Source organism: Rutidosis leptorrhynchoides, chromosome 3 (assembly GCF_046630445.1).
Source record: "Rutidosis leptorrhynchoides isolate AG116_Rl617_1_P2 chromosome 3, CSIRO_AGI_Rlap_v1, whole genome shotgun sequence".
NCBI classification, from domain to species: Eukaryota; Viridiplantae; Streptophyta; class Magnoliopsida; order Asterales; family Asteraceae; genus Rutidosis; species Rutidosis leptorrhynchoides.
The window spans coordinates 559,436,782-559,449,522 of record NC_092335.1 but is presented as its reverse complement, the minus strand read 5'-3'; the positions used below and the strand labels follow the sequence as shown (position 1 = coordinate 559,449,522).

Genomic DNA, 12,741 nt, shown 5'->3' with positions numbered 1-12,741 from the left:
AACATACTTCCACTTCGAGTTTAACCATGATTTTTGGATATAGTTTCATGTTCATAAGAAAAATTATTTTTCCAAAAGAACAACTTTTAAATCAAAATTTATCATAGTTTTTAATTATCAAACCCAAAACAGCCCGCGGTGTTACTACGACGGCGTATGTCCGGTTTTACGGTGTTTTTCGTGTTTCCAGGTTTTAAATCATTAAGTTAGCGTACCATATAGATATAGAACATGTGTTTAGTTGATTTTAAAAGTCAAGTTAGAAGGATTAACTTTTGTTTGTGAACAAGTTTAGAATTAACTAAACTATGTTCTAGTGATTACAAGTATAAACCTTCGAATAAGGTAGTTTTATATATATGAATCGAATGATGTTATGAACATCATTACTACCTCAGGTTTTGTGGATTAACCTACTGGAAATGAGAAAAATAGATCTAGCTTCAAAGAATCCTTGGATGGCTTGAAAGTTCTTGAAGCAAAATCATGACACGAAAACAAGTTCAAGTAAGATTTCCACTCGAAAGATTGTTAAAGTTATAGAAATTGAATCAAAGTTTGAATATGAGTATTACCTTTTATTAGAAAGATATCTTACTGTAAATAAGAAAGATTTTTTGAGGTTGGATGATCATTTTACAAGATTGAAAGTAAGCTAGCAAACTTGGAAGTATTCTTGATTTTATGAAACTAGATATTATAGAATTTATGAAGAACACTTAGAACTTGAAGATAGAACTTGAGAGAGATCAATTAGATGAAGAAAATTAAAGAATGAAAGTGTTTGTAGGTGTTTTTGGTCGTTGGTATACGGATTAGATATAACGGATGTGTAATTTTGTTTACTTGTAAATAAGTCATGAATGATTACTAATATTTTTGTAATTTTATGAGATATTTCATGCTAGTTGCCAAATGATGGTTCCCACATGTGTTAGGTGACTCACATAGGCTGCTAAGAGCTAATCATTGGAGTGTATATACCAATAGTACATACATCTAAAAGCTGTGTATTGTACGAGTACGAATACGGGTTCATACGAGTAGAATTGTTGATGAAACTGAACGAGGATGTAATTGTAAGCATTATTGTTAAGTAGAAGTATTTTGATAAGTGTCTTGAAGTCTTTCAAAAGTGTATGAATACATATTAAAACACTACATGTATATACATTTTAACTGAGTTGTTAAATCATCGTTAGTCGTTACATGTAAATGTTGTTTTGAAACCTTTAGGTTAACGATCTTGTTAAATATTGTTAACCCATTGTTTATTATATCTAAAGAGATGTTAAATTATTATATTATCATGATATTATGATATATTAATATATCTTAGTATGATATATATACAGTTAAATGTTGTTACAACGATAATCGTTACATATATGTCTCGTTTCGAAATCATTAAGTTAGTAGTCTTGTTTTTACATATGTAGTTCATTGTTAATACACTTAATGACATGTTTACTTATCATTTATCATGATTAAACATAGTGTATCAATATCTTAATATGATTCATATGTATTTATTAAGACGTTGTTATAACGATAATCGTTATATATATTGTTTCGAGTTTCTTAATTCAATAAACTCAATTTTATGTATATAACTCATTGTTAAAATACCTAATGAGATACTTACTTATCATAATATCATGTTAACTATATATATAATTATATATATGTCATCATTTAGTTTTTACAAGTTTTAACGTTCGTGAATCACCGGTCAACTTGGGTGGTCAATTGTCTATATGAAACCTATTTCAATTAATCAAGTCTTAACAAGTTTGATTGCTTAACATGTTAGAAACACTTAATCATATAAATATCAATTTCATTTAATATATATAAACATGAAAAAGTTCGGGTCACTACAATCAAAACACCCTTCTCTTCCAATAAATCCACGACTTCTTCAATCTTGTCTCTTCTATTCACGTTTTCTACAAATACTTTACATCCTTTTTCGGTTTTCTTACTCCAGCAACATGTCTACAGATACTTTAAAATCATTGGCAGCACAACCAATCCATCATATTCAACATTCTGTCCCATTCAAATTGGATATGGAAATAAGCAAGTATGCCTCTTGGTGTGAACTCTTCAAGATTCATTGTAGAGCACATGATGTTTTTGATCATCTCACCTCTGATTCTCCTGCTACATCTTCCAAAGGCAAGGAAACAGATGACTCCAACAATATCGAGCTTTGGCATCGTCAAGATGAAATTGTTCTTCAATGGATATATGCCACCATATCCATTGATGTTATGCACACAATCTTAGAACCCGACACCACCGCAAAGCAAGCCTGGGAGCGTTTGAAGAATATTTTTCACGACAACAAAAATTCTCGAGCCTTAGCTCTCGAGAATCAATTCCTCAACACTAAGCTAGACAATTTCCCGAATGTTTCAGCCTATTGTCAGGAGCTTAAGATGCTCTCTGATCAACTTGCTAATGTCGATGCTAAGGTCGATCGAAAACGACTTGTTCTTCAACTAGTTGCTGGATTAAATGACAACTATGCTGCAATTGGTACTCACATCAATCAAATGAAAAAGCTACCGACATTCTACGATGCACGATCGAAGCTAATTCTTGAGGAATCTCTCAAGAACCGCAAAGCAGCCATGGCTAACCCTAATGATTCTTCAACGGCCTTAGTAGCAACAACCGAGAACTCTGACAACCAACAACAACAGAATACTGGACGGGACTCGAATACTAATAATCGTACCTTCAATAATGGTGGTTATTGTGGCCGAGGTGGTAGGAACCGAGGTGGATGCAGCTATCGGGGTAGAGGGTGTAATACCTCTCACAATAACAATCAATCTGGTAATCTGTTGCAAGCTTGGGCCAGGCCTCCCCTTGGGCCTCACAAAACAGCAACTGGAACTGGCCCAATTGCAATAATCAGTGGTTTGGACCGGTTCACAATCAACAGCAATGGACCTCTTCCAACTCACCTTGTCCATATCCTACTTCGCCTTGGGCCAGGCCCAATAATTCAGCAGCATCAGCAGGCATTCTCGGCCCACGTCCTCAGGCTAATTATGCATCCAACACGTCATCTTATACACCTACTGACATCGACCAAGCTCTTTATACTATGTCACTGAACCCGCCTGACGATAAATGGTACATGGATACAGGCGCTTCTTCTTACATGACTGGTAATCGAGGTAATCTCCGTCCCTATTTTAATTTGAGCACTTCGAAACATATTATTGTCGGGAATGGCACTACACCACCGATAATAATCTTGCATTAACATTTGATCCGTTTGGTTTTACTGTGAAGTATTTCAGGAAAGGAATCCAACTCATGAGATGTAATAGTACGGGGGACCTCTACCCACTCACACCTTTCGCCGCTCAAGTCCTTAGCTCCCCGTCTTCGTTTCTTGCTATTAATAAAGATATTGGCACCAACGTCTCGGACACACCGGCGCCAATATTTTACGTTGTCTTAAGAATAATAAAATTTCTTTTCATAGTTGTAATAAAAACTCACCACTTTGTGAGTCATGTGTTCTTGGCAAACATATAAAGTTACCGTTTAATGATTCTACTTCTGTTACTACCGCTCCATTTCAAATTATACATACTGATGTGTGGACCTCACCTGTAGTTAGTTCCTCCGGACATAGATTTTATGTGTTCTTTCTAGATGATTATTCCAATTTTTTATGGACATTTCCGATAGGTCATAAATCACAAGTATTTGAAACCTTTAATAATTTTCACAAAAACATACTTACCCAATTCTCAATGCCCATTAAAACAATTCAATATGATAACGGTACCGAATACAACAACTCGTCTTTTCATAAATTTTGTAACCAAAATGGCATCACTTTTCGTTTCTTGTGTCCTCACACCTCACCACAAAATGGCAAAGCCGAAAGAAAAATACGTGCCATCAATAACATTCTTCTTATTCTTCTCTCCCACTCTTCCATGCCACTAAACTTTTGGCATCATGCGTTATCTACTGCCACGTATCTTTTAAATATTCTTCCATCCAAGCTTCTCAAAAATCTCACCCCCACTCATGTTCTTTACAATCGTCAACCAAATTACGATCACCTCAAAGTCTTTGGGTGCCTATGCTACCCTCTCTTTCCCGCCACCACTATAAATATACTCCAACCACGGTCTACACCTTATGTTTTTCCAGGCTACCCCACCACTCATCGCGGATATAAATGCTATAATCTACAAACCCGCACAATCATAATTTCTAGACATGTTCTCTTCAATGAAACCTCGTTCCCTTTCGATAAATCACAAACACCCCAACCTGAACAATACGACGTTCTTCACTCTCCCATCTCCATATTACCAACAAATATTCCACAACCACAAATGCCCTACCAGCCCAGTCCACCGGCCCAAACACCGATAACCCCACAAACCCAATCTCCTTCTTCTGGCTCCTCTACGAGCCAATCCTCCTCTTCGGCTCAACGAGCACAATCTCCTACTTTAGCTCACTCCCAATCACCACACTGGGCCCAGTCTTTACCTACGGCCCACACTGAATCGGCCCAATCTGCCTCCTTACCTTCGGTAACAGAAACATCGAACAGCCCACCAACTCCACCTCTCGGTCCCGTCTTTCATACTCCACCCCCAGCTCGCACTATCACTACACGTTCTATGTCCGGTATTTTTAAACCCAAAAATCCATTCAATCTTTCAGTCACTGCTAACCCTATCTCACCTATTCCGAAAAACCTAAAAGAGGCCCTTAATGACCCTAACTGGAAATGTGCCATGACCGACGAGTTTCAGGCACTTATTAAAAATGGGACTTGGGATTTGGTACCTCGTACTAATGATATGCATGTTATACGTTCTATGTAGATTTTTAAATATAAGTTTCGATCTGACGGTACTTTTGAGCGATACAAAGCTCGTTTGGTTGGTGATGGCAGGTCACAACAGGTTGGCATTGATTGTACCGAGAAATTTAGTCCTGTAGTTAAGCCCGTTACCATCAGGGTTGTAATTAGCTTAGCATTAGCAAATTCATGGGCCATTCATCAGCTTGATGTCAAGAATGCCTTTCTTCATGGCAATCTACATGAGACCGTTTTTATGCATCAGCCCATGGGTTTTCGTGATCCTTCATGACCAGATTATGTATGTCATTTGAAGAAGTCTCTATACGGTCTTAAGCAAGCCCCTCGGGCTTGGTATCAATGTTTTGCAGCATATGTGTCTACACTTGGGTTTGTCCATAGTCGTTGCGATCATTCTTTATTTATATATCGCAATGGTTATGATATTGCTTATTTATTGCTATATGTTGATGACATTATATTAACTGCATCTTCTGATACTTTACGCCGTACTATTATTCATAATTTATCTGGAGAGTTTGCTATGAAGGATCTTGGAAGCATACAGTATTTTTTGGGCATTTGCATTCATCATACATCACAGGGTCTCTTTCTTAATCAGACAAAATATGCTCGAGAAATTTTAGAATGAGCTGGAATGAGTACTTGTAAACCGTCCAGGACTCCGGTGGATACTAAACCCAAACAGAGTGGCAAAACAGGGAAACTATATTCTGATCGCACTGAGTTTTGCAGTTTGGCCGGCGCACTACAGTATTTGACATTCACACGTCCTGACATCTCTTATGCGGTTCAATAAATTTGTTTACATATGCATGCTCCTCATGATAGTCATATGCATGCTCTCAAACGTGTTCTTCGGTACATACAGGGCACCGTCCATTATGGTCTTCATTTGTACAGGTTACGTACTCAACATCTGGTTTCATACACTGATGCTGATTGGGCAGGTTGCCCGGATACACGTCGGTCTACTTTGGGTTATTGTGTTTATTTTGGTGATAACTTAATTTCATGGTCTTCAAAAAGGCAGGCTACTCTTTCTCGATCTAGTGCTGAAGCAGAGTATCGTGGTGTAGCAAATGTGGTCTCTGAATCCTGCTGGTTACGTAACTTATTATTAGAACTTCATCGTCCAGTTCATAAAGCCACTGTTGTTTACTGTGATAATGTCAGTACTGTCTTTATGTCAAGTAATCCAATTCAGCATCAACGTACGAAACATATAGAGTTAGACATTCATTTTGTGCGTGATCAGGTTGCTCGAGGACAAGTTCGGGTTCTTCATGTCCCATCTCGTTACCAGATTGCAGATGTTTTCACGAAAGGGTTACCACTCGTCTTATTTGATGAATTTCGAGACATTCTTCACGTCCGTTTACCTCCTGCTTCGACTGCGGGGGACTATTAGCAGCCGTATATCTCTATATGTATAAGAGATTTAGTATATCTCTATCTTTGTAACATATATTCTATTATGAGTCCTAGTTTAACATTCCATATATTTATAGGTAATAGTTGGAATGTCTTGGGGACTAAGTTTGTATTGTGTATATATACCTTTGATATCAATGAAGAGAGGCACGGTTGAATTTACATCTCTTATAGTGTGGGTTATATAACGGCATAAACTTTCCCTTTGGCACGGTAACGTTTAACTATTGGTTTTTGAACTGGTAGACGCGAATCTTAGATATGGATCTATAGGGTTTGACATCCCCACTCGGGCTAGTCGCGCTAGCATTTAACGGGTGTTTAATACTTCGAGAACAAACGCACTCGCCAAGTGCACTTTTAGGGGGTGATATACATACGTTAAGTCTAGTTACCGGGTGAAAGGACCCGTCCTAATCCACCTGGACGACGTCATCAACATTTGGTCCCATTACGATGATCGACTCCAAGTAATGTCCTTAAAATGAGCAAATGCACAGCGGAAGACTTAATTCGTACCTGAGAATAAACATGCTTAAAAGTGTCAACCAAAAGGTTGGTGAGTTCATAGGTTTATCATGATAATCATTTCAATATATTAATAGACCACAAGATTTCCGTTATCATAAACATAATACACTCGCAAGTGTATGTAAAGCATTCTAAGTGGTTGAGCACTTGGTAACCGTACTTAACATTTAATCAACGTCGCATATTCCATTTATTATGAAATCTTACTACACCGTACCAAGTGTAGTCACTGAAACGAAGTACTGTGCAACCGTTGAATACTGGTCGTCCAGTCCGATTGGGGTTGTCAGGCCCGATAGATCTATCAACAGGATTCGCGTTTACAATGCCCATGTAAATAGTAGTTACCAAGCTACAGGGAAATATGCCAGTGGTACAACTCAACGTAGAATATATTTTTAAGTACTTGTGTCTATTTTGTAAACATTTATAAAAGCAGCGCATGTATTCTCAGCCCAAAAATATATATTGCAAAAGCAATTAAAAAGGGAGCAAATGAAACTCACTTTTGCCTTGAAGGTATTTAATTCGACTTGGTCTCCGATAGATATCACGAACCTAACCATATATATAATATATCAACATATTTTTATTTTAAGTAATTGTTACATATATATATACTTTTAATACTTTTAATATTTTCTTAGTCCGTAGTTAGCAGTCCGATGTTAGTGGTCCACAATTAGATGCTTAAATAAAATAAATAAAGACCCCATCATATTCGTATTGATCAGAATTAATCTCAACCCATGGTACCATGTTGTCAAATGACGTGTTGCGTACATAAAGTACCGTGCTGTCAAATGTCGTGTTGCGTACAATCATGAGGTCTTATGATTAATCTTCTCGTGTTGTTTACGGGTGGTCCTGAAATATATAAAATCAAATCATAAGTAATTATATATAAAATATCATATTAATTAGAAAAGATATGATTAATTTACTTTTTCTCCAAATATTTTCGTAGCTAAACTAGCTTCGGATACCCAATCTTGTTTTAGTCGTAGTTTCTTCATTACAACTCCGTTTTGGTTGGTTCAACTTGCCACTTCCTTGGATTGAGTCACATTTTAAGAATATGAACTGAAAATACCTTAGTTTGTATTCGAAATCATAGGTTATAGGTCAAACTTTGGTGAAACTTATGAAAGTGATCATTTTCCATCATAAAAACAACATTTAATGATCATTTTTCTAAAAATACTTACACTTTGAGTTAAACCATGAAATTTTTATGTGTTAACATATTCATAAGAAATATCATTTTTCTAGAACATGAACTTCCAATTCAAAGTTCAAGATGGTTTTTAATTATCCAACCCAAAACAGGCCCCGGTTGCACTCCGACGACGTAGATTCAGTTTTTAAGATGTTCTTTGTAAAACCAAGTTATATCTTGTTAAGTTAGCATATCATTATGATTTATTACAGGTCTTGAAGTGTTTTAAAAGTCAAGTTAGAAGGATCTATTTAGTTTGCGAACAAGTTTGAAATCATTCAAACTATGTTCTTGTTGTTAAAATTTTATACCACAAAATAAGATAGCTATATGAATATGAATTGAATAAGATTATGAACAAGGTTACTACCTCAAGTTACTTGGACAAATTTACTGCAAAAGATAAGAAATAATCTTGGAATCAAAGAGTGGTGGAGTTAGATCAAAAGGTTGGAAGTAAACTTCTTCAAATGGGTGATTATTTTGATATGTTCTTGAAAGAGTTTTCTTATGGTGTTTAAGGCTTGTAATTGAAGTTAAATGATGGGGAAAATGCTTGGAGATGATCAAGTATGAAGTTAGGAGTATTTTGAGAGAGAAATGAGGGTGTAGGTATGAGAAAATGGAGTGAAGAAATGGTGTTCATTTATAAAAACGTTTTTAGTTTATAAAGAAAGAAAAAGATTCCTAATTTTGTTTTCTTACTAATAATTCATACTACTTGACAAATTCTAGTTACCTCATATCTAGGGCAGTAATAATGTTGATTAGGATGTTGATTTGATGTGTATATACCAATAGTAAATACGTATAGAAGCTGGGTATGATACGGGTACATATAGCCTAGATATACGTATAGAAATCTTGAGGAAACGGAACGAGAATTCAAATATAGCTATCTTTTGTGAATATACTTATATTGTTTTATGTATTTAAGTCCTTAAAAGTGATTAAATACATTATATATACGATACATGTATAAGCATTAAAGATTATAAGTATATATATCAAAGAATGTTACGTATAGTTATCGTTTTGAAAACTTAAGTTAGTAGTTTCAAAATATACTTATAACTCATTGTCATTAGTACACAATGAGATGTTAAACCATCCTTAGATCATGTTAAATATATATAAATACATATATATACACAAACGTATAATTATTGTATGTTATATAGTTCGTGATATCATCGGTCATATTGGACGGTCAAACGTTGTGTAAAACTCTTTTCAAAAACACAAGTCTCAACAATTTGAATCGCTTATCATGTTGGTATGGTTTAATTTATGTAAATATTAATCTCATAAGTATAATTTGGTCGAAAAATTCTGGGTCATTACAGTACCTACCCGTTAAAGAAATTTCGTCCCCGAAATTTGATAGAGGTTGTTATGGATAACAATAAGAAGGTTTTCATGACAAATATAAGGTGATAATGGAGTTTTATCATCATTGAGTAATGTAGATAAAACGATTCGATTATGCGAAGAATATAAATGAGACTATCGTAAAAGAGTGAGATGAGTAAAATATATTCGTCTTAACCGATGACGTAGTTATGATTGATTTCCGGGATTTAAGGGATTTAAAGAGAATCTTACGTAATAAGATTTGGTTCTTTGGTGATTAAGGAAATCAGGATCTTCTTTGATTATATGCAATAATCTGTTTCGATTGCTCTGTCGGATATTTCACTATAAATTCACCCCTTCGTTTCCTTATTTTCCACGAGTCACACCTTCTATTCTTTCTCCCTTGATTCTTACTCTAAAGCATTCATCAATATGCTCCATCCAGTCCTGATTCTTGATATACTCCTAACTTTTATATCTGTCATTCTTCTTTTTCATCTACCACCAGAAGAATCTACTTACTTCTACTATACTCTTGTGTTTATAGTGTTTCTAATTCTCCTGTATCTCTATATTGCTATCTGTATCGATATACACGGTTTGTAATTTCGGGGTTATTATCGAAGTTTATATTCTTCATTATTTTTCGGAGCTTCATGCTTTCGTTTTCTCTTCCCGACTTCGAGTCAAGCGAGTAATGGTCCGGAATTCGTAGATATGAAATTCACAATGAACATAGCTAATGCTCGAAGAAGAAAATGGTAATAGAACGATTTTGATTTGTTAAATTACCAGAATACCCTGGAGAAGACCGAGTCATCCAGAAAAATATTCTCTTGATATGTTTAGAGATTAGATAGAATGTAAGAGTCGTGTAAATGGCACATGATGACGGTACTGTGAATCATCATGCTTCATTAGAAACTCAGCATGACTTACTGTAATATAATAACGTTGATCAAGTGTCATTATATTATACTAATCCATGCTTCAGTTCCCAACACTACTTCAAAACATTCATATTTTAAACTCGAAGGTTTCAGAATTTAGAAACTAACACAGTTTCTTTTATGTTGCAGATATTACGGGGAGATAAATGATCTCAGATAAGAATAGTTGTGAAAATATCGCCAGAAATATGGAGGATATTTATAATAGAACATACGAGAATATCTTAGAATTTCTAATATCAATGGATGAAGAAGAAGATTTGTCTGTGAAGGTTTAGAATGAGAAATAAGATGTTTGCTAACGATTTCAGCAGGCACAGAATCATTTGGATTCTTTGAAGGCAAACTTATTCTTTGTGATTTGTCCACGGCTTTCTTCATAGTTTCACATAATCCGCTTTTCGGTACTAAATTTTCTATCGAGCGTTCCTAACACTCCTTTCTTTATCATCAAACTTTTGGCCATTAAGATCATCTACAACATGCTGCTTCGTCAGCATTTTTAAAGTTAACTGATCTGGGTCATCGGTTATCAAACCGAGGTAGTTTCAGAAGAATTGTGTTTTTAGAATGATTAATCGCTGATGGTAATATTGTGGAATATAAAAGGTTCCCCAGTAACAATAAAGAGTACGCATATATATCACGGTTATAATAAAGTTGTTTCAGATGAAAAGTCGGAGTTGACTTGCTGGAGCTGTGACAAAATTAGCTACTTTGGAAAGGGATTGTAAAACGATCTTCGGTAATAACAATGTCAAAGGAACTAGAACAGATACGTGTCAAACGTTTACTCAGTTTCCGAGGGTTTTTCAGGTGCATAACTATATGCATCAATCTTTTCTTCCGTAGATGAAGTGCGGTTGGTTTATCCTCTCGATTGAGGTGTTTTTAAGAATCATGATAGATTTGAACGCTGATTGTAATCGTCGAGATACAATGAGGTTTAAGATGAAATCAAGTGGAAATCTTGAAGAAATGTTTAGTTTCATATGTTATAATCAATATTTTAATTCATTTTAATTGTCCAATGTCATTAGTCCACAGTCGATAGTCCACAGTAACAGTCCAATAATTCATATATAGTTTAATATATAATATACGAATTAATTAATACGTGTCGTGACCCGTATACCTCTCAGACTCGATCACAACTCAAACTATATATATTATTGTAGAATCAACCTCAACCCTGTATAGAGAACTCGATCATTACTGCATATAGAGTGTCTATGGTGATTCCAAATAATATATATAGATGCGTCGATATGATATGTCAAAACATTGTATACGTGTCCCGATATTTAAAGTGCGTAAAATAATTACAGAAATTAAATGACGATAAATAAAAGTGCGATAATTAAATTGCGATAAATAAACTGCGATAAATAAAATGTAATCAGTTAGCTAGGAATAGTTAGCTGGAATAGTTAGCGTGGATTCTTAACAAAATTTTTCATAGTTAATTTGTTTGTTTCTAACAGATTTTATTTTGTCATATGTTTTCTTCATATACCACTTGTTGGATTCTGGGAAGTCAAAATCCAAATATGAAATTGAATGAAAATGGTTATTCTGCAGTGAACGGATACGTATATCGGTGGTTGTAAGTAGGATAGTAAATGACTGTTGAATCAGCTTCGACAAATGTATAATGTAACTTATTAAGATGAAATCTAATTATTCCTCGGGTATTACCTACCCGTTAAAAAAAAATTTTCACCATTAATATTTTGTACAAAAGAACTTTTAATTACAATCTTTATGAAAACATATATACATATATATTTTCTTCAGATGAAATCATGAATTTAATGAGTTAATATGATATTAATCTCATTTGCTTTTCGGTTTGAGCTAGAATAAGAAATCTCTAAAACTTTTTGAAACCACATATTCTTCGCAGAATATCAATGAAGTTATGGATCAATACTTCATCGTTCATTATTGTTGGTACTCCTTGGTATCTATGGTGCGTATGATGTTGATGTTTATGGGACAGATTATGATGTCGAGACGTGTGATGCGGATGTTGTTTGTTAGTGGTGATGATGGTATTGTTGATGTTATTGATGGTGGTGCTGATTATGCTACTGGTGCTGCTGCTGGTGTTTACAACCTTCGCACCATGTTCTCCAAAGCCGTCACGCGAGCGATAAGTTCGTTAACTTCTGCTAGTACACCGGGATGATTGGCGGTTGGAGCGAGCGAATGAACAAGATTTGTAATATGGGATAGTATATAATCGTGACGAGATACTCTAGAAATGAGAGAAAAAATGGTGTTTTGAATAGGTTCGCCGGTAAGTGCTTCAGGTTCATCGCCAAGAGGGCAATTTGGTGGATGGAATGGATCACCTTCTTCTTGTCTCC

General features: G+C 35.2%; 1 protein-coding gene across 1 annotated transcript; it reads left to right on the top strand.

Moving 5' to 3' along the window:
- Positions 1 to 1,994: 1,994 nt before the first annotated feature.
- On the top strand, positions 1,995 to 6,290 carry LOC139902058 (uncharacterized). The gene is made up of 7 exons (XM_071884716.1): positions 1,995 to 2,941; positions 3,010 to 3,194; positions 4,192 to 4,838; positions 4,881 to 5,130; positions 5,230 to 5,425; positions 5,540 to 5,669; positions 5,751 to 6,290. Exons 1-7 carry the CDS (start codon positions 1,995 to 1,997, stop codon positions 6,288 to 6,290), a joined length of 2,895 nt encoding a protein of 964 aa, XP_071740817.1.
- Positions 6,291 to 12,741: the final 6,451 nt, after the last annotated feature.